This window comes from Dryobates pubescens, chromosome 13 (assembly GCF_014839835.1).
Source record: "Dryobates pubescens isolate bDryPub1 chromosome 13, bDryPub1.pri, whole genome shotgun sequence".
NCBI classification, from domain to species: domain Eukaryota; kingdom Metazoa; phylum Chordata; class Aves; order Piciformes; family Picidae; genus Dryobates; species Dryobates pubescens.
The window spans coordinates 18,447,699-18,471,784 of record NC_071624.1 but is presented as its reverse complement, the minus strand read 5'-3'; the positions used below and the strand labels follow the sequence as shown (position 1 = coordinate 18,471,784).

General features: G+C 46.9%; 3 protein-coding genes and 1 long non-coding RNA gene across 5 annotated transcripts in view; 2 read left to right on the top strand and 2 right to left on the bottom strand.

Annotated features, from left to right (window-relative positions):
• Nucleotides 1–6,237, bottom strand: part of RNF13 (ring finger protein 13) — a 28,027-nt gene extending 21,790 nt beyond the window's left edge. The window contains exons 1-2 of the mRNA XM_054166748.1: nucleotides 6,132–6,237; nucleotides 1,293–1,420 (exon numbers count right to left, since the gene is read on the bottom strand). Of these exons, the coding sequence (XP_054022723.1) occupies nucleotides 1,293–1,406 (114 nt within the window). The 5' untranslated portion in view covers nucleotides 1,407–1,420; nucleotides 6,132–6,237. The remainder of the gene's footprint in view (nucleotides 1–1,292; nucleotides 1,421–6,131) is intronic.
• A 606-nt stretch (nucleotides 6,238–6,843) lies between these two features.
• COMMD2 (COMM domain containing 2) lies at nucleotides 6,844–11,042 on the top strand. The gene is made up of 5 exons (XM_054166752.1): nucleotides 6,844–6,929; nucleotides 7,085–7,162; nucleotides 7,767–7,849; nucleotides 9,238–9,411; nucleotides 9,885–11,042. Exons 1-5 carry the CDS (start codon nucleotides 6,863–6,865, stop codon nucleotides 10,080–10,082), a joined length of 600 nt encoding a protein of 199 aa, XP_054022727.1. The 5' UTR covers nucleotides 6,844–6,862; the 3' UTR covers nucleotides 10,083–11,042.
• Nucleotides 11,043–14,426: 3,384 nt separating this feature from the next.
• Nucleotides 14,427–17,126, bottom strand: LOC128897688 (uncharacterized). The gene is made up of 3 exons (XR_008462524.1): nucleotides 17,100–17,126; nucleotides 15,125–15,371; nucleotides 14,427–14,631 (listed from the first exon to the last, which is right to left on the bottom strand). It is a non-coding gene; the product is annotated as an uncharacterized LOC128897688 (long non-coding RNA).
• The window catches only part of WWTR1 (WW domain containing transcription regulator 1), a 54,612-nt gene continuing 47,033 nt past the window's right edge, over nucleotides 16,508–24,086 (top strand). For both annotated transcript variants that reach the window (XR_008462522.1, XM_054166747.1), the window contains exon 1: nucleotides 16,508–17,194. Coding sequence is in view for 1 of the 2 variants with exons in the window: in XM_054166747.1 (XP_054022722.1) it covers nucleotides 16,803–17,194 (392 nt within the window). In the remaining variant the exon portion in view is untranslated. The remainder of the gene's footprint in view (nucleotides 17,195–24,086) is intronic.

The following is a 24,086-nucleotide window of genomic DNA, read 5'->3' as shown; positions in this document are numbered from 1 at the left end:
TATTAGCTGAATGACTCTGAAGTATTTGTCTGTTCCTTGTATCATCCAGCTGTCCTACACAACGGATAGGTAAAAGCTGTGTTTATTTCAGAGCAACAGGACATCTAACAGACAGAACAAGATAGAGGATCTCAAACTCGACTTCAAAGGAAAACACTACTGTGATTTATCTTGACCCTTTCAAGACAGCTTTCCTCCCAGACTTTGGTAAAATTGAGGGGAAAGAGATAAGAATGGAGATAAATTACAAGGAAGTGTTTTTGTTCTGTGCAATCAGTCTGCTCCATACAGCCTCTCCCCCAATCGTCTACCTCACCATTAGGTAGCACAGCTGTGTATGCTGTCCTCCTCCACCCTCACTGTCATCTGCCTGCTTCAAAATGTCCTGCTGCAGTAAGTTTTCTTTGCATCACCTAGCAAGCCCCAACTTAAGCTAGGAGTCAGACACAAACCCATTTATTTTTAGCCCTTATTTAAAACACAACCAATTGTGCTCTGTCTCACAACAAAGATTCAGTGTCTGGCTCATCTCCTCATTCCCTACTCCAAAGATATTCCCAGAACAGACCTGTAGCATCCAAACATCCAAGAATAAAGGAAACTTAACTTTTAGATGGAATTATCTTCAAATACTGCACAGGGGGAATTTAAATAGGAGAAATAAAACTGAAGTTCCAAAAAGCTTTGTTGTTGTTGTTTTTTTTAAGGCTTATGAGGTTGGTTGGCTTTGTTTTGTTCTCAATATCTTTTCTAAGGGAGGAAGTAGCATGAAAATTAGGGGGGTTATGAAAAGAGGAAGCACAGGCTTGGTGAGAAAGGGAAGGGGGGGATGGGAAATCAGTAGACAGCCAGTTGGAAATTTCACAATACAGTGGTGATGTCAGTTCCATCACAGAGCAAATCCCTCTCTGCATTAATTGGTTCCTCAGGTTGTTGCTATGCCGTTGTGTGTTTACAAAACTGAATGGATTTACTCAAACTGAACTTGCTCTCTGAACTAACTAACAAGGGAATTCTTTTAACAGGGTTATAACATGCTAGAGGACATCTGCTCAGAGTGGAACTTTTTGAATGACTAAGGGAATTAAGTGCTTCCAGTGCCATGGTTATCTGAGCACACACCACTTGCAGGTTCATTAGAAAATGCACTTTTTCACATAACTGAACTAAAGGCAATTCCATTTCAAACAACCTGTTACAACCTTTATTGCCCCAACAGATTCACTAACAGGATTGTGTGAAAGAAGATTACATTTTATACAGGTTTCATCTATGTAGAGAAATATACTTACTGCTAAAATATCTGCCTCCACAGGTAAAAGGTTCAGGAATGCAAATAACTGAACAGTCAGGATAGTGTATATCTGAGTGGCAGACAACATCAGCATTCCTATTGACAGCAGCATATTTTATTGAATACCTACAACAACAAGAAAACAGAGTCAGAGCATACAGCAAAGCCTTCCCTCTGGTGTTTCACTGGGCTCTACCATTCAGTTAAAACTTTTCTTCCACAGAAACAGACAAAATGTTATTTTATGTTTCTCATAAGCATAATTCTTCTAACTGGCATGATTATTTTGCAGATGCAAACCCCTGCTCATGAAGTTATGTTTCTCATAAACATAAATCTTTAATTGGCAGGATTACTTTAGAGATACAAACCCCTGTTCCTGAAAGCATGTAGCCTCATGGGGAACCACACAGAGAACATCAAAATCATAAGAGCACTTCAACACAGGAACAGAAAGGTACACAGGGATGAACATCCACGTGTTATTAATCATCCCAAGGTATTCCTGATTTTAATCTTCCTTTCTTCTAGCATAAATCACCATCAGCAAAATTCCTCATGCACCTGGAGCAATTCTACTAAGACTGATTGTAAATACACACTTGCAAACTCGGTGTGCTACCACCAAATACAAAACAGTTCTATCAGCTTCAGAGAAATTCCCAAGTGCTGAGGTGTGACTCATGGTCTGGACAGCTGATTTGGTCTCCTGTGAAGTGTGTGCATTTTGGAGACCTTCAGAAAACAAGGACACAAGCACTCTGCAAAGTGTGCTTGTATGCACTTCACAAGCTCATGTCATTCAAAGGAGGTTAGTTCTGCTTTGCCAATAAATGTTCTTCAAAAGCAGCAGCGAAAAGCAACAGCTTGTGTCTGGAAATGCAGGGGAGTGTTTTCTAACAGAAACTGGTACTTAAAATAACTGATTTATCATTGATCAAAGCAAGAAAACAAACACAAAACAACTGTGGAGGGGGTTAGAAGGAAGCAAACCAAGTATCTTATTATTTTGGCACACAGATTTATTTATCTTTTTAGAATGTGATAAAAACATTAATGGTCTGAATGCCTCCCTTGTATGAGCAGTGATACCTGCACCCTTACTGAAGTCACTGAGACTATCATATGACCCTCAAAAACCTCTCAACAACTGCCCCCCTGCCACAACCCACCACCACTCCCTCCTCCCCCCCCACAAAAGAGACATCTGCATCTGTTTGCATGAATAGAACTTTGAACTCCTCTCCCTCCCAAATTTAACATCAGCATTCACTGCAACGGTAACAGATTTCACTCCCTATCTCTCTCTCTCATCATGAACTGACCAGTTTCACATCACATATCTCTTGAAACCACAAACTCCCACCCAAATACAACCCAAATATTAAAGACACAGTGTTTAAATTCGGAGCATTTCAATTCTTTCCCACAAAGACATGAGCTAACACTTAAGATAATCATCAACCCATGGTGCTGCTCATCTGAAACTCAGCATTCTTTGAGTCTTACAGATCACTTTCCACTTGTCTCTTCCAAACCCTCAAAGTAGGCAACAAACCTGACTTGGGTTAAAATGTAATTTCCTCAACTGATAAAGGCTGTTTCTTCAGAACACAGAATTTATTGAATGCCTGGGAAGAACCAACTTCCCCCACACTTTGAGAGCCCTCAAACTGACACTCTGACAATCCGCAAGCAGGCCAACACCACGGTGCAGATCTGCAGCACACACCAAGTGTTGGGGAAAAGCATGCCATTTCTGTAGAATAGGGCAAATGGGTGAGCAAAGTTGCACAAATAGCCATAAAAGTAGCATATCCAGGTCCTTGAATCTTCATGTAAACTGTACCTTTTAATACTTGCCCCCACTTAGAAGCTTCCCAGCGTTTCAAAGTGAGTTGAATTTCTGTGTATATATACATACCACAGCTTGTAGTAAGGTGGAGGTTTGAGGTTTAGCCTGAATTGATGCTGCTGAGAAATGAATGCCATCTGAGCTGGCTGACAAAGGGACAGGGACCTCCAGAGAGCTGTGTAAGAGTGGCCAGATGAACACCTGTCTTTTTTTGCCACCTCTCATGAGCTGCATACGGAAGCTTCTGTCCAGTATGATGCTCCCAAAACACAGATGGATTACTGCCATGCTTCCACCCCCTGCTCCTTCTATCCAAATTGAAGTAAAATAAAACAAAAAAACCCACACCATTTTTTGCTGCCTCTACCTCTTCACTGACTTTACCCTTTCAAGAAATCACAGCCAAGACTACCACATTTTCAGAATTGAGAATCACTTAAGAATTCCTGTCTTCCTGTTCTGTCCTTTGTGAGGGTCTTAAGCAGAAAGCACTGTCCCACGATCAGAGGCCCTCAACAGTAAACACAGCAAAGACTGGAGAGTTACGACTTGATTTAAGCTGACACTAGCAGGAAGATAATTAAAATTTATTATTACTAATGGGAGGAAACAGCTGGAATTTTCAGGAACAGTTCTGGTGATTCTGACTTGGTCATTCAGGCATGTGATGGCTTGTGAAACTTTTGACTGGTTAGCAGAACAGAAGTTACAATCACAGAAACTTTTACTTCTGAACCAACATTTACCAGGTTTTTTTTCCTCATAAGTATGCCCTAAGAAAGGGGACTGACAGTGGAACTGTAAAGATAAGAAACAATTGTTCAAAAAAGGCAGTAATACTTAGGGTGCAACTGCAGAAGCTGCTGCAGTACTTTAGCTAATAGAGTTAATTCAGCACATACCTTACAACACAGAGAAAGCATTAAAATGGTATTGAGCAAGGTTAGAAAACACCAGAAAAAATGCTGTCCTTGCAAACATGCAGACACGATGCACTCCTCTCTGGCAGTTACATGCAGCCAAATAACTTGTGGGCCCAAGAATGCTTGCCTCAAACACAAGTAAAAATGCCTTGCAATGCCTGAAGTTCCGTGGCTCACTTGTAGCCTACACTCTTCAAGGACAAGGCAGCTCACAGCACACAGAATATTTTAGGCAGGTGTAATTAAAGACTAAACTGCAAACCACACAAAAGAAGTAAAGCTTGACTCTGCATTCATGTTCAGCACTCTACACCTGATTTTCCAGTGTCTGAGAACAAAGTTCCCCTTAAATAATTACAGACATTTTGAGAGCCATGTTTTTTCTTCCTACTCTGGATCCTAGAGCTTACAAACCAGACCAAGCCTGAGGAGCTACATCCCTCTGTCACAGGACTGAAGAGCATCACCAAGCCAGAACTGAGGAGGGCAGAAGTTTGGGGGTGCTGTACCACAGCAACCTACAGACAGCAAGGCAACCAGGAAGTCAATACACTCACGTGGAACGTATCAGAGAAGGAGTCACCCACAAAGATAAGGCAGCAGTGGTACTGCTGTGTCTACATCAGAAAAGGAGATTTTTGATTATACTCTTGAAAAGAGCAAAATATCCTTTCTCACCTGAAGACAAGGACAGCTAAATAAGCTTGATACAAGAGCTGACAGGGCATGATGGATACAGCCATCTGCTTTACCGGACACCAAGGACACCTTGCTGACCTCTTCATATAGCACTGGCATTGTGTCTAGCGTGAGGGTTATGAAACACAGTTTTTAACGTACCAACACACTGACCTGATCTGAAAACATTCTTCTGGATACAGACCCTGCATACTGCCAAAAATACTAGTTCATACTGGACAATGTGCAGAAGCCTCGGGAATGCATTTAAGACAGATGTCATGAAGAAATTACGCGGCTTGGGACACAGGTGAGAATGTTCAGAGCTTCTGGCAACTATTCACAAACCAAGCTCCACGAAGTACACATCAGTGCCACATTTTTCAGAAGCTTGTATCTCAATCAATTCAAAACTTTTTTTTTCCACAGAGGATAACAACACAAAGCAACCCCTTGTCCACATGGCTATGCTCATGCTGCAACACTCTCAGGGTAACAGCTCCTTCTCCTCCCACTGGTAAAAAAAAACAACCAACAAGAACAAAATGAAACCTAATTTGCACATCTGTATTAAGCTTAAATTCTAGTTTACTGCCAAATAGGAATATGATGCTTATAGCAATCACAAAATTCATAAGAGCATACAGAAACTTTGTCCTGCCACACACAATGACAATATTCTAAATATCTGGGTAGCTTGGACTCCACTTCTGAAAACTCCACAAGCAAACACTGAGGAAAAGTTACACAGATGATATCAAGAATTTTCACCCATATGCTAAACAGCTCCAAAGTCTCTATCTTTTTGCATTTTGAGGTCACTGTATGATTACTGATATTAATCTCCTTCTAAGACCTAGCCACAGAACTGAAAAACAAGGCACACAGAGTCCTCAGACCCGGTAAGATGCAGTAACTACCCCTCCCAAATTGTTTTCATCTTTTTACGAGGAATTTGATGGGCATCCAGCCAGACCCCATGCTACTTATTAGCTTCCAAAGATAACCAGTATCTCAGTGTACTGCTAGCCTCAAAAGAACCATGCACAGGCAGAACTGCGAAACACCACAGCGAGAGTTTAGCTGAAACGACGCTCAGAATGGCTTTAGAGGCCTTCCGCTCCCTTCCGCCGAGGCGGATCTCTGCGCAGGCTGCAGCAAGGCCTGCAAGGGAAGCGCCCAAGCCAGCGGCTGCCGGCAGCCGGGCATAGGGCGCGGGGCCGGCCCCGCCTAGCTCTTCAAGGGTGGAGGCAAATAAGCGCTACGCAATGGAACGACGGGCCCAACGACCCCTTAACCGCGGCGCAGCCGCGGCGCCCGGCAGCAGAGAAAAGCCCCAGGGGGACCCAGCGACCACGTTCCCCGTCTCGGCGGCGCTCACCTGCGGGCCCGGCACAGGGCCCGGCGGGGGGTGCCGAAGGCCGCGCCTAGGCCGAGTCCATGGCGCGTACCGTCCCCGCAGCCGCCACGGCGGAAGTCCCGCCCGGTCGCCGCGCCAGCAAGGGGCGGTGGTCCAGGGCAAGTGATTGCCCGCCGGAGCTGCCACTCAGCCGCGGAGCGTGACACGGGGCGGGCTTAGCCGCGCTAAGGGGTGGTGCCGGTCCCTCCCTCCCGAGTCCCCGCCCGCCAGCAGCCGGCGCGTCCCGGTGGGGGGCGAGCACAGGTGTGCCCGTTGCCACCGCTCTCCGGTACTGGCGGCCGGCGTGGCTTCCTCAGCGCCTCAAGTGTTTGAGGCTCGCTGTCGCCTGCGAGCTGACAGCATCAGGGACAGCGGAACCATCCGCATAGGTACTGGATACCACGCAAACCAGGGGGGCTTCATGACGGACACCGAATTCCATCAGTGTAAGGAAAACCTGGGGCTTTTATTCCCCTCCGCTAACTTGAGCCCAGCTCGTGTTTAAACAAACCGAAACCAGCCACAATAACACACCGGGACTGCCTCCGAGCCTGTCAGGGGCTACAGCACGGACGGCAGCTACTTCTTCCTCCGCCCTAGTGGCCTCCCGCGCAGGCGCGACCCGGAGTCGAGTCCCTTCCCGCAGGGTCGGACCGCCCCTTCCTGGGCAGGCGGCAGCGGAGCGGGCCGGGCCGGGCCGGCTGAGTGAGGGGATGCTGCTGGTGCTGTCGGAAGAGCAGAAGGCCCACCTGGGCTGCCTGCCGCGGGCGGGCGGCGCAGGTCTCGCATCGGTCCAGAGACAGGCACCGGCCGGTTCGGCTGGGCCCGCGTGGGGCCGGGAGGGCACAGCCCGGCCGGAGGGAGGGGGTGGGAGTCAGCGACGGGCGGGTGCGGCCGGCCGGCGCCTATAGCGGGGCCTCCTCCTCTCGTTTCAGCCATCGGCGAGCTGGGCCGTCTGGCGGTGGAGCTGCTGCGGCGGGGCGCGGCGCCGCGGGCCTGCGAGGCGGCCGCCAGTAAGAGCCGGGGCGGGGCGGCTGTCATGGGCCGCGGGCGGGGACCGGGCGATCTAGGGCCAGTGGGGAGCGGGGAAACCGGGGGCCGGACTGGGCCACGCCCGTAGCAATGCGAGAGCAGAAGAGCGGGAAACATGGTGGTTGCGGCAGCGGCCCCCCAAAAGGTGTCCCCGGTGCACGGCAGCAGCTGTACGGCGCTGCCGGAAGAGCGGAACGAGCTGGCGGGCAGCATGAAGCCTCCCGAGCGGTCAGAGGGAGTGCCGGGATGGGGTCGCTGCTGTCGTCAGGGCCCCGCTTACCGCGGACAAGTTTGCAGGTAGCCGTTTCTGTACCAGCATACATTGGTATGTTCTCCACTTGGCTCTGGAGCGTCCAGGTTTGGGATTTTCTTAGGGCTTTTGGATTGTTTGTTTGAGGGGCAAGAATCTTAAGTTGTTGCTCAGTCTCCTTACGTTATTATTTGAAGGGTGGTGCAGCCCTCTGCTCTTTTCTTTTTTCTTTATGCCTGTATTGCAAGTTAACTCTGGATAAGTTTGCAGTTTTGTCTGCCATTGCCATGGTAGCTTAAAAAGGAAGTAAAAGATACCTTGTGCTTTCTTTAAAGGAAAACTTAACATCGGTGTTGACACTGTTCAGCATGGAGTAGAAGGGCTATCATATCTGCTTACTGAGAGCTCCAAGCTTATGGTAAGGATGCCTTTTGCATCATGAATTCAAGGGTGCACTCAAGAGATGGCTTCTCAGCACTTAGAGCTTGGAACATGCAGATGAAAGGGAAAAAACCTGGTTCCAAATCCTGGTGATGTATTCTTGTAGTTTTGAAAGCCTGTGCTGCTGAAACACTGCATCTGCCTGCACTGGCTGGCATTTGTGTTCAGTGTCTGCAGCAAGGCTTGACAGCATTAAACAGCACGTAGCAAGAACATGCAGCAATTTAGTCCATATGGAGAGACATACCTCAGTGTTAAGCCCTGTGTAAATAGCAAAGCTAGATTGGGGGTGTTGCTCATCTACAGCATGGGGTGTGTGTTGTGCTAGCCCCATTACACATTCCTCATGCTGGTCTGATAGGGTACGTCTGAGAGCTCTTTCAGCTCCTGACATCAGAAGTTTGGGTGAGTGTAAGCAGATACTACAACAAAATGGCTGGATAATAACTGTTTCCATTGGAAGAACTTTTTATTATTGATGTAGCAGAATATTTGAATGGTGAAGAGATGGAGAAAGGATATAGAGGCAAGTAATTCTCAGTTAAACTCAGTCAGGAGTTGTTCTGAAGGGCAGGAGGGAAGGGATTGAAATACTGCAGAATCTTTCTTTAAAGTAAGGTTACATGACTGACAGAAATGACTGTGTGTTGGGGTAAAATATGGTGATCAAAGGATGTGTTTATATGATGTGGTTGCATTAGAGTGGTGTCATGTGTTCTGGTGAATAAATAACTGTTCCCATAATGATGGGCCAAGCTTCTCCAGTTCAGGTCAAATCATAGAATCACAGAGCAAGTTGGGTTGGAAGGAACCTTTAAAGGTCACCTAGTCTGACCCTCCCTGCAGTGAACAGGGACATGTGGCACTGATCTACAGGAATCAGCTTCTTGGGGCCACTCTGAATTACTGTAACGTGGGCCTTCAGGTTGTGTCTGGTGCTCGCTTATGTGTGCACACATTCAGACAGTTCAGAGTATTAATAAGGTGAGTATCAGTATATGTTAATATGCTGTTGACAAATTGGTGATTGAAGCATGTAATTCCTTGTGACAAAGCTCAGATGCTTTCCTGTGCTGCATTTTGTTCTCTTATGTGAAGGCTTGAATGTGAGGATGTTGAATGTTTTTGAAACAAGCAATCGAAAGCTGCTCCTGAAGCTCATGCAAGACAGCAGTAATACCTCAATATCTGTAAATCACTTAAAACCTGGCCAGTTTGTTTTGCTCTAGCTGTAGAACTGTCCTCACACATTCCTGCAGGAAAACATCTGCTCTATACCACACATAAGGCTTGCTTGCAGTTTTGCTTCCAGCAAATAATGATTCTTATATGGTTTTGTATTAAGGCCCAAATCGTTGTTTCTAGATTTCTGAGATAGACTTCCAAGAGTCCATTCATGTTCTGGGATTCTCAGATGAACTGAACCAGTTACTGCTCCAGCTGTACCTTGACAACAGGAAGGAGATCCGAAGCATCCTCAGCGAGCTGGCTCCAAAGCTTCCCAGCTATCACAGCCTGGAATGGAGACTGGATGTGCAGGTGACCTCCCTTACCTTTTCAGCACTTGCTATTTCACTCTGCATTTTTTAAACATCATCAACAACTACTAAGAAATCAGTTTGTATTATTTCAAAGGAGTTGAGGCAGGAGCTTTTTCATGTATTTAAAACTTGACATAATTTTGTTACTGCACCAAAGATGGCTAGTGGTGGACAGGATGTGTCATGATGCAGGGTGATTCTTAGGAAAATTGAATTCAGAGCTCCATAGGTGTTTTAAATGTAAGCATGAACTAAACATATTTGGTGCTAATTATCACCCAATTTTCAGAGTGAAAGCATTGATTGAAGTGCATTAGTATTGCCTAGGGATAAAACTAAATCATGGATTGTGCCTGTCTTTAATGTGAGCAAAAAGGATTTTTAAACAGCCCTGCAAACGTGTTGTGAATTGTGGAGCTGACACCCAGCCTTTGTTTCCTGTTCCCATTTCGTTTCCGCTGCCCCACTCAGCTTGCAAGCCGAAGTTTGAGACAACAGATTAAGCCTGCTGTGACTCTAAAGCTGCATCTCAATCAGAATGGAGATCAAACTGCCCAGGTGCTGCAAACCGACCCTTCCACTCTCCTCCATCTTATCCAGCAACTGGAGCAAGCGCTGGGGGAAATGAAAACAAACCACTGCAGGAGAATAGTGCGTAACATGAAGTAGTGCTGGTGCCAGGCTGGAGGCTTTCTCAGCTAAAGCAATGCTCACAAATACATTTTGAGGGAAAAATAAACATCTGGATCAGATGAAATGCTTTCCTGTGCCAGGATCTTAAGCCAGTAACGACTGGTTGCATGTTCTCTGGTGCTAACTTTGCACCTCTGCCTGACAGGCGATAGGAAACCGGCTTTCCTTTGATGGCAAAGGCAGAAATTCAGCTGGCTATACTGAGGATTTCTTTTAAGTGTAGTTCTACCTGAAGACCCTTCCCACAGTAAGGAGAGCTGTCTCAGTATTATATGAAGCTGCACATTTATTTTTATGTTTATCAGGTAGTTTTTTCCCCTTGGTTTTGCTCTTGGATTGATGGGGGGTTTTCAAAACCAACCCTGTACTGGGGGGGATGATAATTTCCAGGATGTTCCCTCCATCTAGATTCATGTATGTGTAAGAGTACATGTGGGAGTCCTGCCCTCTGTAGAGGGTTCACCCAGTTTGGGCTGGGTGCTGTACTGCATTCCTGCCCTTCTCACATAAGGAAAGAAAGCCTCAGTATGCTGATGCTGCCATTCAGCAGAGCTGGCCCTAGCCCCTTGCTGGCAGGCTCAGGGGGCTGCAGGAAGCAGTCACCAGAGAGAACCCAGTGCCCCAAACATGTCAGCACCCTGATCATAGGTAAAGGGGAGCTGGAACAGCCCAATAGCCAAATCATGACCTAGAGGGTAGATTCAGCAAGTAAGTTCTGCTAAATCCCATCTTCATCTTGTGATGGAACAGTTTTTGTTCCCCTCTTTGGATGGTGTGCTCATAAAAGAAGGACTAGCTAAGAACTGCAAAAAATAAATGCTGCTCTCCCATTTGCCTAATAAAAACTTTGTCAAAAGTCACTCTTCAGTTGTATTTAATGCAATCCTTGGTGGCTTTTGTGAATGAGATTAAATAGTTCTACTGCTTAACCTTTAACTGTTGCTGTTGTGTGTGTTTTGTTTCGCTGCACATTTAACTGTATTTTGCAGAGCTGCCCTTCCTGTGTATGTCACTTTGATGAATTAAAGATCTGATGAGTGACTCCCTAGCACCTCTGTGACAGACCAGTGCAAAGTCCAAGTGCATAGAACAACTGAAAATCCAACCAATTTAAGCATAAACTGGATTATTTTCTTACAAGCAGAGTTAGGTTCCTCCCTGAGCTATGTGCTTCTCAACAGATTTGTATCCCAGTTTATTTTATTTTCCTGGTCTAAACAGCAGAGGGCAGAAAGTTTGGTTTTGTAATCCACAAAGGAGTGGTTTTGCTATGCAATGGTTCTCAAGGTCTGGCTTCTGATAAGCATTGTTCATAGTCTCTCAACGTAGCTTGGAATGTATTTCACCTCCTATTTTCCAAATTCATGATCACCTTTACACTGAAAACAAGACTTCCAGCTTTCAAGCACTGTTTATGGATCTGCTAGTTCATTTGCTAATGCTACACCACTTAGCCAAAACCCTGATATAACCCAATTCTTAAAACTCAGTCTGTTTGCTGTGGTAAAAAGTTTATATTCTTTCAAGCCCTCAGTGAACTCAAGAAGCAGGAGGAAGCTTTTCTTCCTCTTGTTTGTTTTTAAAGCCTTTTGAGTATCTCTGTATGATCACTGTCCATTTTGTAAAGTCTGTTGCTCAAGTTTTAATTCCCCATCTCTGAGGTGTACTTAGACTCTCCTCCAGGCTTTATTTTCTTGTACTTCTGTTTGTCCCTGCCATGCTTTCTTGCAAGCTTTTATTTCAGCTTTGACTGAACGAAATTTCACCTTTCTTGAAGTATGTGGGGAAAACTGTTCTCATTAAACAGCTGTGGAGCTAGTTTAGATACACACACAGAAATCAGTATCAGAACTTTAGATTTGGCCAGCAATTCTTACTGAACAGGGAACTGAACTCAGATTTTTAACATTGTATTTTGCATTTAATGTTAAATGCATTAGACCTGTCTTAAATTTAGTGCTGTTTATAAAATGTGCCCCTGTACAGGCTCCAAGGTGTCAGTGGAGATTCTGTTCCAGTTGCTGTAATGCCCTGTTTCCTGTACTGTGACTTTGTAATATTAACAATAGACAGTGTGTAGGAAAGGAAGTCTAAGATTAGGAATAACCTGGCAAAACTCCATGGGTAAAGCTCTGCTGTTTCTTATCTAAAGAAAGGGAAGGAAGTCTCCTGTCACACTCTACTGGGCTTTGTGGTCAGGTACATGACAGCAGAGTCTTTCTTTTTAAATGCTCTTCAAGAGAAGTGTGAATTGTGGCAGGTTTATTACTGCAGTCGTATCAAGTTGAAGTTTGACTCATCCGTCGTTGTATTTGTATCAACAGAAAATGCTGCTATTTCAGTTAGGGTTCCAGGGTTTGATTTATTTGACCTGGCAGGTTTTAAACGCTGCCAGCAGTTCTGAAGGTGGAGCAGTGAGCAGATGCTCTTCCCTGATCACTGCTGCAGACTGTTGACATGTAACCTGACCTGGTTCTGATGTGGATGAGCAGTGAGTGCTGGCATGCCCCATTCCACTGGCTTTGATGCAAGGGGAATAACTGCTGAGACACAAACACTGGGGCAGGTTTTTGGTCAGCACAGCTGTTTCTGAAATGTATGTCTGAGCAGTCAGCTACTATATGTTCAGGGAGCTTTCTTGCCAGTAAAATTACATCAACTTGAAAAACAACATGAACTAAGCTGACATAAATTCTTTCTTTTTTTTCCCCTTGGAGATGTTGACTGTGGAGGTGTGCTGACATAGCTGCTTTGGTGAAACTAATACACACCAGGTCTTTGTTGAAGCAAACCACATCACAGCTGGCTGCACAGGATACTCCTGGTATGCATTCTGGTGTGCCAGCCAAAGCCCAAACAAGAATTTCTGATTTGCATTACAAACTGTGTAGTTTTTAAAGTGTAAATGTGTGTATGATGCACATGCACACCTTTACATAGTGAAACTCACACATTGTAGTTTCATTGTATTCTTTGCTGTCCCATTTATTCTGGAGGAATACAAGCTTTCATTTCATGCACAGCTCTTCCTCACTGAAGCACATGAAAGTCACCACATGTAGTCCATGACCACTTGAAGACTCTGCTCGGTGCAGACCCAAACAGGACAGCAACTGTGCTTGCTCTTCCTGCTCTGCACATAATTGTGACTCATTTACCCAGAAAGCTGAGATTTTTTCAGGGAATCTTGAATGTTTTATGTTACAATGGGCATCACACATACATCCTCTTCACCTGCCTGGGCCTTCTCAGAAGAATTCTAATGTATGGAGGACCTTGGTACAAAGCAGTGATGAATCTAGATGAAAAATTACAACGTGGGGTCTTGGGGTTTTTTTTGAGCCATTAGATGTGCATTATCTAAGGATACATTTGAGAGTACACAGGATGTCAGGGGTTAGAAGGGAACTCTGGAGATCATCAAGTCCAACCCCCCTGCCAGAGCAGGACCATAGAATCCAGCACAGGTCATGCAGGAACACATCCAGTCAGGGCTTGAAAGTCTCCAGAGAAAGAGACTCCACAACCTCTCTGGGGAGCCTGTTCCAGTGCTCTGTGACCCTTGTGATGAAGAAGTTCCTCCTCATGTTGAGGTGAAACCTCCCGTGCTGTAGTTCATATCCATTGCCCCTTGTCCTATCCTAGGGTGCAACTGAGCAGAGCCTGTCCCCTCTCTCTGACCACCTAGCCCTCAGATATTTATAAACATTTATTAAATTCCCCTCTCAGTATTCTCCAGACTAAAAAGCCCCAGGTCTCTCAGTCTCTCCTCCTAGGGCACATATTTCTGGGCACAGTACACTTCTGATCTCTGCTTGGCCTTTCCATTCAAGTATGGATTGAATTTGCTGCTAGCAAACATACACCACTCTAAATCCATCCCTTGAACAACAGAAGTCTGGACTATTCAGAAACATTTGAACAGTAGACAAAATGGATCTAAAACCAAGTCACTCCTTGTTTATAATGTATGATCTTGTAATTGGAAGAAAGAAGCAATGACAAGAGGATTTCTGTGTCAGATGTGTGGTTTGGTTCCTTTCTCACTGAGTCCAACCCCATTGTGTCATTGTCTTCTGTGAACTGAACGTTAGGAATCGTTTTCTGTAAAAGCTGGTGCTTGTTTCTAATTTTGTGTCCCAAGAAGGAATTTACTATTTTCTAAACTAACAGTAACAACAATACAATGAGAATTTATTCTTACAGTTTTAATCATTTTCAGGTTAATGGAGAAAGATGCTTTAGCCTGATGCAAGTGGTACAACAGCAGCTGACTCTGTTACTGAGCAAAAAAATGCAGCTGAAGTGCCATCCCCTCACTGAAGGGCAGCTCTAGCTGTAATAAATACTGTTTAAATTTAGAAGAGATGTGCACACACTCAGGAGATGCCACACTCTCTTATAGAAGTGGTCTAATTGACCTAGAAGAGATGTCACCAATGAAAGAGATTAGCAGAGCCTTGCCTTGAATGGACATGTCATCTGGAAAGGAATGTGAGGTAGATGGGTGTGTCATTGTGGAGCCCTGAAGGAAGCAAAGAAAGCCCTTGTAAAGGCTGTATGGAAAATCACTCTGTTCAGATCGTTATCTCTGCCATAACCACACACCATCATCTAACATCCAAAGGTTTTATACAAGGAAACTACAGGGGTAAGGGGGGGTAAGGGATAAGGTATGTAGTATCTGCACAACCCTGGAGCAGGTGCTGTGTTAGCAGAGCCATATGTGCTACTAATAATGCTAGTGGGTGCCCAGTAAGGAAGCAGGAGGAGAACGGTACAGAAGATAGCATGGAAAATTCCTGGGGAAGGGAAGCATCAACAAGTCCCAGGAGCACTGGATTTCCTGACCAGAACTACAGCAGATGTGGAGGGGAAAAATAAACAACCAAGGAGGAGATCTGCAGAGCCCATGGAAACATGGAACAGGAAATGTAAGGAAAAATACATGACAGGGAGCATCTGTGGAAGCAAGGGCATCAGGAAACACAGGAGCAAGATCTGTTCCATGGAGATACCTGATCCTGATCCAGAGTTCCTGTACAGGCACTGGTACTAAATTAATGCTGAGTATGGACAGAGCATTCAAGTGTTGGGTTGAGATTGAAGCTGCAGAAGCCAACTCAAGTTCAGGGTAGTTTGTACTTCTTAAGAAATACAAGAGTAAGAAACAAATGAGTTCAGAAAATAAATTTACTTACCCAAGGCTTTTCTAATGTAGGTTCTGAGCAGGATGTACTCTTACCAACCATCATAGCCTGAAGTCTGTCCAAAATGCAGAAAGGAAATGAAGAAATGCATTACTAAAATACAGTTGTGTGTTTGTGTAGCCAGTGTGTGGTATCTGTGTGCAGTTGTAACAACACTGCCTGCTTCCTACTTCAAAAGACAGCACTGAAGTTGGAAAGCGAACAAAACAATTCTTTATAGCACAGCTACTCACTTTAAGCAAATTCTAGTCACATCACCATTCAAAAGTTGTTCCAACTGCACCAAAAAAAAATGAGACAAGATCAAAAAAGAAATAAAATGCATTACATATACTCACAGAGATTCTCAGGCACACATTTTGAGGACAGCTCTGCCTTCTAGGATAAAAAGTGCCTGCGAAGGGGCGGTCGGGATGGAGCCGTGTCACAGCTATATTTGAAGTGCCATCCCACAGCAGCGAGGTGGGAAGACTGATGATCCTGTGCTGCACGGATCTGGCACCGGTCTGCAAAAGGCTGAACCTTGCCGCAACTGCCACACAGCACCAGCAGTCCCTGTCACTGTCAGCACTGCCTTCCCTTGTTCCCCATTTCCTCTGCATCACTGAATTATGCTGTGAAGTTTACTTAAGCATCATTTTGTTTAATTAGCAAGTTAGCATCACCCGTGAAGTTCCTGAACATTAAAGCCTCGCCTGTAGCTGCGCTGTGACCGTGAGGTGCAACTGCTCTGTCAGCCCCGCGGCGAGGGCCGGGCCGGGCGCTCCCGTCGGGGGGGCATAGGGTCACCAGAGCTCCCGCGGCTCCGAGGGCAGACGAGTGGGGCCGCGGCGGCCGCGCCACCCCGGAACGCCACACACAGCCTCCTTGGTGCCGCCTGCCCCGGCCTTCGCCAGCTTCGTGCGGTATGGGGGGAGCGGCGGGCAAGGAGGGTGAGAAGGCAGTCCCCGGCGAGCCCTAAGGGACACCTTGGCAGGCCCGGATCCGGGCCCAGTCTCGTTGGGCTGCAAGAACACTTCAGCGTGTCCGGACCACAGCCCCGCCACCCCGAGCGGCCCTGTGCTGCGGGGAAAGCCGCTCCCGTCCCACAACAGCTCCGAACTCCGAAAGTTTTGGCGGCAGTTGCATAACTGCGGGTGGGGCGGGGGCGGGGGCAGGGCCTGTGCCGCCGGGGGGCGGGCGGGAGGAGCCGGCGCTGCCCTCGTCCCGCCGCTGCCCGGTGCGGCTTGGCCCGGCCCGGGGGAGGGCACGGCGCTGCCCGGGGGTTGACCCGCCCGTCCCTCTGCCCGGGACACCGACACCGCTGGCAGGGCCGAAGAGGCACTCCTCGCGCCGCCCGCTTCGCCGCCGGCCCCGGCAGAGCGGAACTGATCGCGGAGAGCCGCCCGCACGTCCTCGGCGGCGGCTTGCAGCGGGGCCGGCCCCGGCGACCGCCCGTACTCCCACCGGGACGTCTGCGCCCGCCGTCGGGGCCGACGAGTAGAAAATGAACCCCGCTCCGGTGCCGCCGCCGCCGGGACAGCAGGTGATCCATGTCACGCAGGACCTGGACACAGAGCTGGAAGCTCTCTTCAACGCGGTGATGAACCCCAAGCCCAGCTCCTGGAGGAAGAAGATCCTGCCTGAGTCCTTCTTCAAGGAGCCCGACTCAGGCTCGCACTCGCGGCAGTCGAGCACGGACTCGGGCGGGCCCCCGCCACGGCCCGCCGCCGCGCAGCACGTCCGCTCCCACTCCTCTCCCGCCTCGCTGCTGGGGTCGGCGACCGCTCCTCAGCACGCTCACCTCCGCCAGCGCTCCTACGACGTGACGGACGAGCTGCCGCTGCCTCCCGGCTGGGAGATGGCGCTCACGCACACGGGACAGCGATACTTCCTCAAGTGAGTGCGGCGGCTCCGGGGTCCCGGGACGGCAGACGCTTGTCGTGGCACTCTCCGCACCGGAGCAGGGCTGTCAGCCAAGTTTCGCGGCGGAGCTTAGCGCGGAGTGGGGGCGGTCCGTCAGGCCGGCCGGGAAGCGGCAGCGCCGAGGGGGCAGCGCCGTGAAGCGGAGGAGGGCACCGGAGCGGGGGACAGCCGGGGCGGGGGGCGGCTGAGGGGAGAGGCACTACCGTGAGCTGAGGGGGGCCGGAGCGGGGGGCAGTACCGTGAGCTGAGGGCGGCAGGGGCACCAATTGTCGGGGAGGCGGCGGCGGCGGGGACCGCCGAGAGTGTGCCAGTGTGAGGCTGATGCGGGGAAGCTCTGCTTCAGCGGCAGCGGCGCGGGCCGGAGGCCGGCGGTGGCTGCGGTCAGCCGTGCCTGGCAGCTGCCGGCTCCTGTGTCCCTGCTGCCGGGCCGCACCGCCGGGGTTCAGAAGCTGCTCTTCAGAGATCAGTCTGATAGCAGCTGTTGCGGGGACATTTCCAGAAGGCGGAGCGGGGCATTGGGTGTCCGTGAGCTGCCGGAACACGGTCGGCTGGGCTGCGGGACCCGCACGGCTCGGCTCGCAGCCCAGGCCCTGCTGCGGCTGGGGGCACGCAGGGCAGCGCGGGCCTGTGCGGGTATTTATAGCCCCCGGGACATAGGGGAGGCCTCCTGTCAGTGACAGGTCCGGAGAAGTGTGGGCACACAACTGCCGAGCCTTCCTGGCCGGGAATTCGAGGCAGGGTGTTTTATTTGCGACATTTGGCATTTGATTCAAAGCGTTTTAATGGGCTACGGGATAGCAGCACTAGGCGGTGAGGCAGCGGTGCCATGTCTGAGCAGCTTCCCTATCTCTGCTCCGGGTTTACTGCGGATTAAAGGCGCTGTGTGAACCGGGAATATGCAGGGACAAAACGTTTGCTAGTGACATGAAACAGTGACTGAGGAAATTCATGCCTGAGGATGCTGCGGGAGAGCAGGGCCCCGTCCCTCGCAGCTCTCAGACAGGAGAGCTGTGCCTGGAGTTCACGCTCGGCTCTGCCTGCCTAACAAACGGTATATAGGAGCATGCCTGGCGGGACACGGGAGACAGAGAATGTTTACTGTTCAGGAAAAAATAATAAATGGATATTTTACATCAGTCTGTAGTGACTCCCTTGTGTTGTGGCCTTTGGAATCTCCAGGGGGCTACTCAAGGACCAAATCTTTGGAGTACTCCCCACAGTTTAGGTTACTCCCTCTTGTTCTTCTCTTGAGTTACTGGCAAAGCTTGGAAATAGGGTTTGTTTCTTTCTGCCATTCTGTGTGTTACTGTCTGTGGTTTATAATACCAGATGGACAAGTGCCAGGGCCTGAATCAGGAGGTTTTCATTAATCTATCACCTGAATTAAGATCCATTGATACAGACTTGGCATATATTTTTCTCAGGAGGACAGAGAAGATGCAGCTTTGTGGTGCATTATAACACATCCTTCCTAAATATTTCATATAAATCCTTGCAAGGGCCAGCAGGTGCTTTCAGATACCTCTGGCTTAAAATGACAGAACACAATCTCTGCCTGCTCTTTGGCTTTTGACTAATATAAAAATGAGCTTTCCTGTCACACACCTGACATAGAGACAGTTTTCCAAGTGCATGGAGCAAGAGCTGCTTGGGCCAAAAACGTGAGTCCCATGTTAAAAAAAACCCCCACCAAACAACCCTATGGATGAAACTCCAAAGTGTCTTTCGCTTCCTTTCCAAATCCTGTCAATGATAATACTCTTGATTAACAGCATCCTTTTTTTAATATATAAAAAAAAATTTCATTGTGTATCTAATTTACTACCTGGGTTAGTCTTTGTTTTGTTTCCCCAGTTTTATTCATCCAGCAGATCTTTTCTCATTTCTACAAGACAAATAGTTGCTGGAATAATGTATTTACACCTGTCATATCTGTGTCTTTATATCCCACTGCTTTGGGGAATAAAACTTTACTATATATATATATATATATATATATATGCATATATATATATACAAATCACATAGGAATTATAATACTTTGCAAGTGGTGTGATGATTTTCAGGTGAAAATGGAATTTTCTGCATAAACTTCAGATGGTTTATGGGAAACAGCATTTAAGACTCTGCAATAATACGTAGGGTTCAGTCAGAGGATGCACTTGAAAAGGCTGTTTGGTCCAGGTGGGCACACAAGGTTACCTTTTCCCTGTGTTCAAGATCATTCTCTCAAAAAGAATTGCTGTTTCTTTCCAACCTAATGATAAAAGAGTTGTTTATAGTCATTAGCAAAAGAAAAAGGAGAAGGGAAATGAAGAGCCAGTAGCCAAATGATGCCCTATTAAAGCCTTTGCTAGCTGTCGAAGTTTGGAAGGCGATTTGTTGTGTTTTAATGTATTTTCAAGAATTATTAAACAAAAGCAGTGATGGGACTGGCAGAGAGCAGTGAGCCAACCTTGCTGACCAGGAACCAGCCATAACTTGAAGCAGTCGCACTCCTGCATGTCAGCTCCTGCACAAATTTTCTGGCTGTGACTGGAAGAAACATAAGTAGCCTGGGGACCACTCCACCCTGTAATTAAATACCAGACCGCTGGAGTGGGGGATGGAACAGGGGCTAATGAGCACACACTTAGAGCACTGTTATCTACAGCATTTTTCTCCGTGTGCATGTGTAGAAAAAAATGTAAGTGTGATTTATTTCTGATAAAAAGGGGTTTCTTGAACGACGGGCAATGTGCCTGGCGAGGCTCTCGTGGGGCTAAGTGGGGCTATCAGCTGCGTATCGATCCACATGCTGAGCTGTGTACACATGTCCTCTGCAAAGAATTTTTCAAGTATTGCTTTCCATCCATGTGTTTTTAGCCTCATAGTTCAGGTGAAGACTCAGTTTTTGCCGCTTTCCCGGCATGTGCAGGGTGCTGCTGCTCAGACTGACTTTGCTCCAGGAGGCAAACAGAGCACACAGCGGGCAGCGTACGGACTGGAGCACATTGCTGCGGTTATCTTTATCACTCTGGTTCTCTAGAACCTTACTGTGAACATTTGCCATACCAAGATATGTTTGCTAGTAGGAGAGAAGGCTAATTGCTCTCAGGGTTGGATTCACATGTTCAGATTTTTTTTCCCCCCTAGTGGTTTCTGTTGATGGAGAAGCTTGATTGGAGAAGAGAAGACTGAGAGGGAACTGATTTAATAAATGCTTATAAATATCTGAGGGCTGGGTGGCAAGAGGGAGGGGACAGACGCTTCTTAGTGGCACCCTGTGATAGGATAAGTGGCAATGGATAGAAACTACAGCACAAGAGGTTTCACCTCAAGATGAGGAGGAACTTCTTCACTGTGAGGGTCACAGGGTCACTGGAACAGGCTCCCCAGAGAGGTTATGGAGTCTCCTTCTCTGGAGACTTTCAAGCCCTGACTGGATGCATTCCTGTGTGACCTGTGCTAGATTCTATGGTCCTGCTCTGGCAGGGGGGGTTGGACTGGATGATCTCCAGAGGTCCCTTCCAACCCCTAACATCCTGTGATCCTATGATTTAAGAGATGGCCAGTTTGATATTAGTGAGCACCTTCGGCAGGGTGACGGAAGAAGAGTCCTGGAAATACTGTGGAAATACTCCCTTTCTGAAAGCTTGTTGACAGTTGAAGTGCTCAGATGATTTCCAAATGCAGCCTTTCCCTGGAGCCATTCTGTAGAGATTTTTATTGTTTTATATTGGTGTGCTTGGCGCTGTACACTGTTCACAACAGCGTCACATTGCTGCCTCAGGAATGTAGTTACACAACCAGAAATGGGGGACACTGCATCAAACTGGCTGTGTGTTGAGTTCTGGTAAAAATGTGGAAAACACCAATACCTTTGTATGACAGTTCTGCAGTATTGTTCCACAGTTAGTCATGGACATGATGCATGCCCTCTAAGGTGGGGCTTGTGTCGATGGAGCCTTCTTTGGTCCTGGCAGAATAGTGGCACCAAGGTAGAGGCCATGCATCTTGTCTGTTCTTAATGTCCTGCCTTTGGAAGAGACCTTAACAAAAGCATATGGCCTTTGGAGCATTTAATCCACACTTCAAAGGATTTGGTTTGTCCTTGTCTCCAGTGGTTGTGAGATTCAGTGCTTGAACTCTTCCCCTTGCCAACATCTCTTTATTAAAATAAGTTAAAATGTGCAAGACAGTGTTGAGATGAGTTACTGTCAGTGACTTTTATCTGGAATGGATGCTCAGATCTGCTGGTGCAGTACCAAAGTTTAATCAATAAAACCTCAACCTTAGCTCACCTTTGTAACTCATTTTGGAGATGCTTGGGAAGTTCTGAAATTGGAATGTACACATCCAAACTAAATTTGCAGCTGTGATTGTCAGCATTAGAAATCTATCTGATTGCTCCTTTGACTGGAGCCTGTAGTTCAGATGCTGGTTGGGTGGTGACAATGTAAATCCAGAGAACTTCCATAACTTTTGTGCAGTTGAGATCTTGGCTCTTGGCTTTACTAATGGTTTGGGCTGCTGCAATTGAGGAAAGTGAGCATTGGATTTATAATTTTTGTGAGCTTCTCTAGTCACCACCTAAGAAATGCTGTGCCTGACCATCTTGACTTGTGAAGCAGGTGACACTATGAAGAGCTTCTTAAGATGGTAAATGTGTCCCAACTCTGAAGAGGTTCGACAAGGGAAGGGTCTGTAAAGTCTGTCCAGCTTTTAACTGCTCACCTCTTCACACCATGCTGGAACAGTCAGTGGTTAGGCTTTGACTTGTTTCTTGGGATGCTTTGGATGAAGTTGAGAATTGTTTTTACCCACAGTTCCATCTCTTTGATTAAGGAGGTTATTGCAGGACAAGAGCTTCTTTGTCCCAGCATATTTAATGCTCTGGGGCCTAGCGTGACTAGCAGATACAAATTGTATGGAAGCAATTAAATCCAAAGGAAATGTCATGTGGGCTGAGTTTCAACATACAGACTTATGGCATTTTCCCCTTTTCTGTGAGGGAGAGAGAGCAAGCAGTGGGCGTGATGTAGGGTGGAGGTTTGGGGATTTTTTCACATTGATTAAAGCAAAGTCCTAGCGTGAATGCTGATGCCTGTGACTGCAGCATGAACTCTCCAGGAATGTAGGACTTGGGAGCATTGCTCTGTGCTGCAGTGTTCCCTACCTGTGGCAATTTTCTTGGGACTGGAGCTACAGTGTAGAGGCAGATACAGGCTTGCTTAGAGAGCTGAAGAGAGTGTATTGTGTTCAAATCGTTGCTTAATGTCACCACAAATGACTGCAGTACAAGTGGAGGCGTGGAAAAGGAGTTGGCTGTCTTGCATTTCTCACAGCTACCAGCATGCATGTGGCAGCTGCAGTGTTAAGCACAGCACTGGTAGAGCTGCAATTCCAGTGCAGTGACTCTTTCCCCACCCATACTCTGTGCAGTATCTGCTGGCCCTTCACTGTTTTCTTAGAATGATTCTTTTTGTTCATCAGGTATTGATCTGTCCCTAATCCTTTTTTGGGTTCTGTATTCTGAGTCTTTCATGTTTGTGAATCGAGGGACACTTCCATGGTACATTTGAGGTTTTTTTCCCTGTACCAGAGTGGTTTTGCTCTACCTGTGATCAATATTCCTAGTCCATCTGCTGTGGTGTTTTTATTAAATGCTCTTTGTTCCTCTTTTTCAGTGACTGACTGGTGAGCAGTGGTGTAAGCATCACAAAATGAAGTAAACGGTCTCCTGCCAGGAAATTCTTAAAAGCTGTGTTAAGTGTATTGTGTTTCCAAAACCAAAAATGGTTTGAATTGTGATTGTTCTGTTTATGTGAGATTCTTGAAGGCCATATCAGAACTTCTGGATTGATGTGTTTTCTTAGGCTTCACCTTCACTGTGACACCCACAAAACCAGCAGCATCAGAGGAGAGGGAAGCACAAGTCACTAGGAAGCCGACTGAGGTTGCAGGAAACCAGTGCAGATCCTGCTGTGCTGCAAAGTGACTCTTAGGAAATCATGTCACCTCTCTCTGTCTTCAGTTGTGGTGTGGCAAACAAGAATACTATGTTCTTCCACTTTCTAGGAGCTCATATAAAGTAGCATGTTAAAAAGTGAGGCACTAGCATGAAACTCAGGAGTATCTGTAGTGATACTGCTAAGGCAGGGCATATGCGCTAAGACCTGGTCGGTGTCTGTCCTTGTCCCGTGTATTGAAGCAGATCATGTGCAAGAACAAACACTAACTTGTTGCTCTCTACAGAATGAGCTTACATCCTTTTGCAGTGTTGCCATTCTAGGTGCATGCAAAGCTGATGTTTCCATAGGGCAGCTCAGACTTTGGCCACCAGCGTGTCGTTGTGCAGTCATTGGTGGCTTGACCATTCTACCCGCAGCAGGAGTTCAAGATTCCTGGAGAAGTCTGCAGATTGCTTTTTAATATCCCCCTGTAGACTTGCTTACAAAAACTAACTGTGGTTTGTACAAACTACAGCAACACCCCAAACATCTCCTGAGGTAGAAGTGAATTCTTCATAGGAGCAGACTTCACAGACATAAGGGGAAGGCATTTTGCCCAACTGGAGTTTGTTAGCTTTACAGACCATGTTTTCAAAGGTTCATTTCCCTGATAAATCACTTGGGGGATGTGGGTTTGGAGGAAGAAAAAGAAAACCTCAAACTGTTTAGTGTCATTTGTTTGCTTAGCAGCATTTTATACACATTAAGGTGGAAATATGAATGCTGTGCTCAGAATTTTCTCAAAAGCTTTAGGAATAGGAGTATCTATCACTGGAGAAAGGCTTTGGGCCATCTGATTAGTTGGATAGTTTGGACAGAAGTAGCTTTTCTAATCTTGACCTCTATTCTGCATGATTTCTGTCAGAGCCACA

What these genes read in the sequence shown, in the direction of transcription:
- COMMD2 (XM_054166752.1), top strand. Translation starts at nt 6,863, where the DNA reads ATGCTGCTGGTGCTGTCGGAAGAGCAGAAGGCCCACCTGGGCTGCCTG. An exon ending in GCCGCGGGCGGGCGGCGCAG is followed by an intron (nt 6,930 to 7,084) that starts GTCTCGCATCGG and finishes CTCTCGTTTCAG; the next exon opens with CCATCGGCGAGCTGGGCCGT. An exon ending in AATGGAGACTGGATGTGCAG is followed by an intron (nt 9,412 to 9,884) that starts GTGACCTCCCTT and finishes TGCCCCACTCAG; the next exon opens with CTTGCAAGCCGAAGTTTGAG.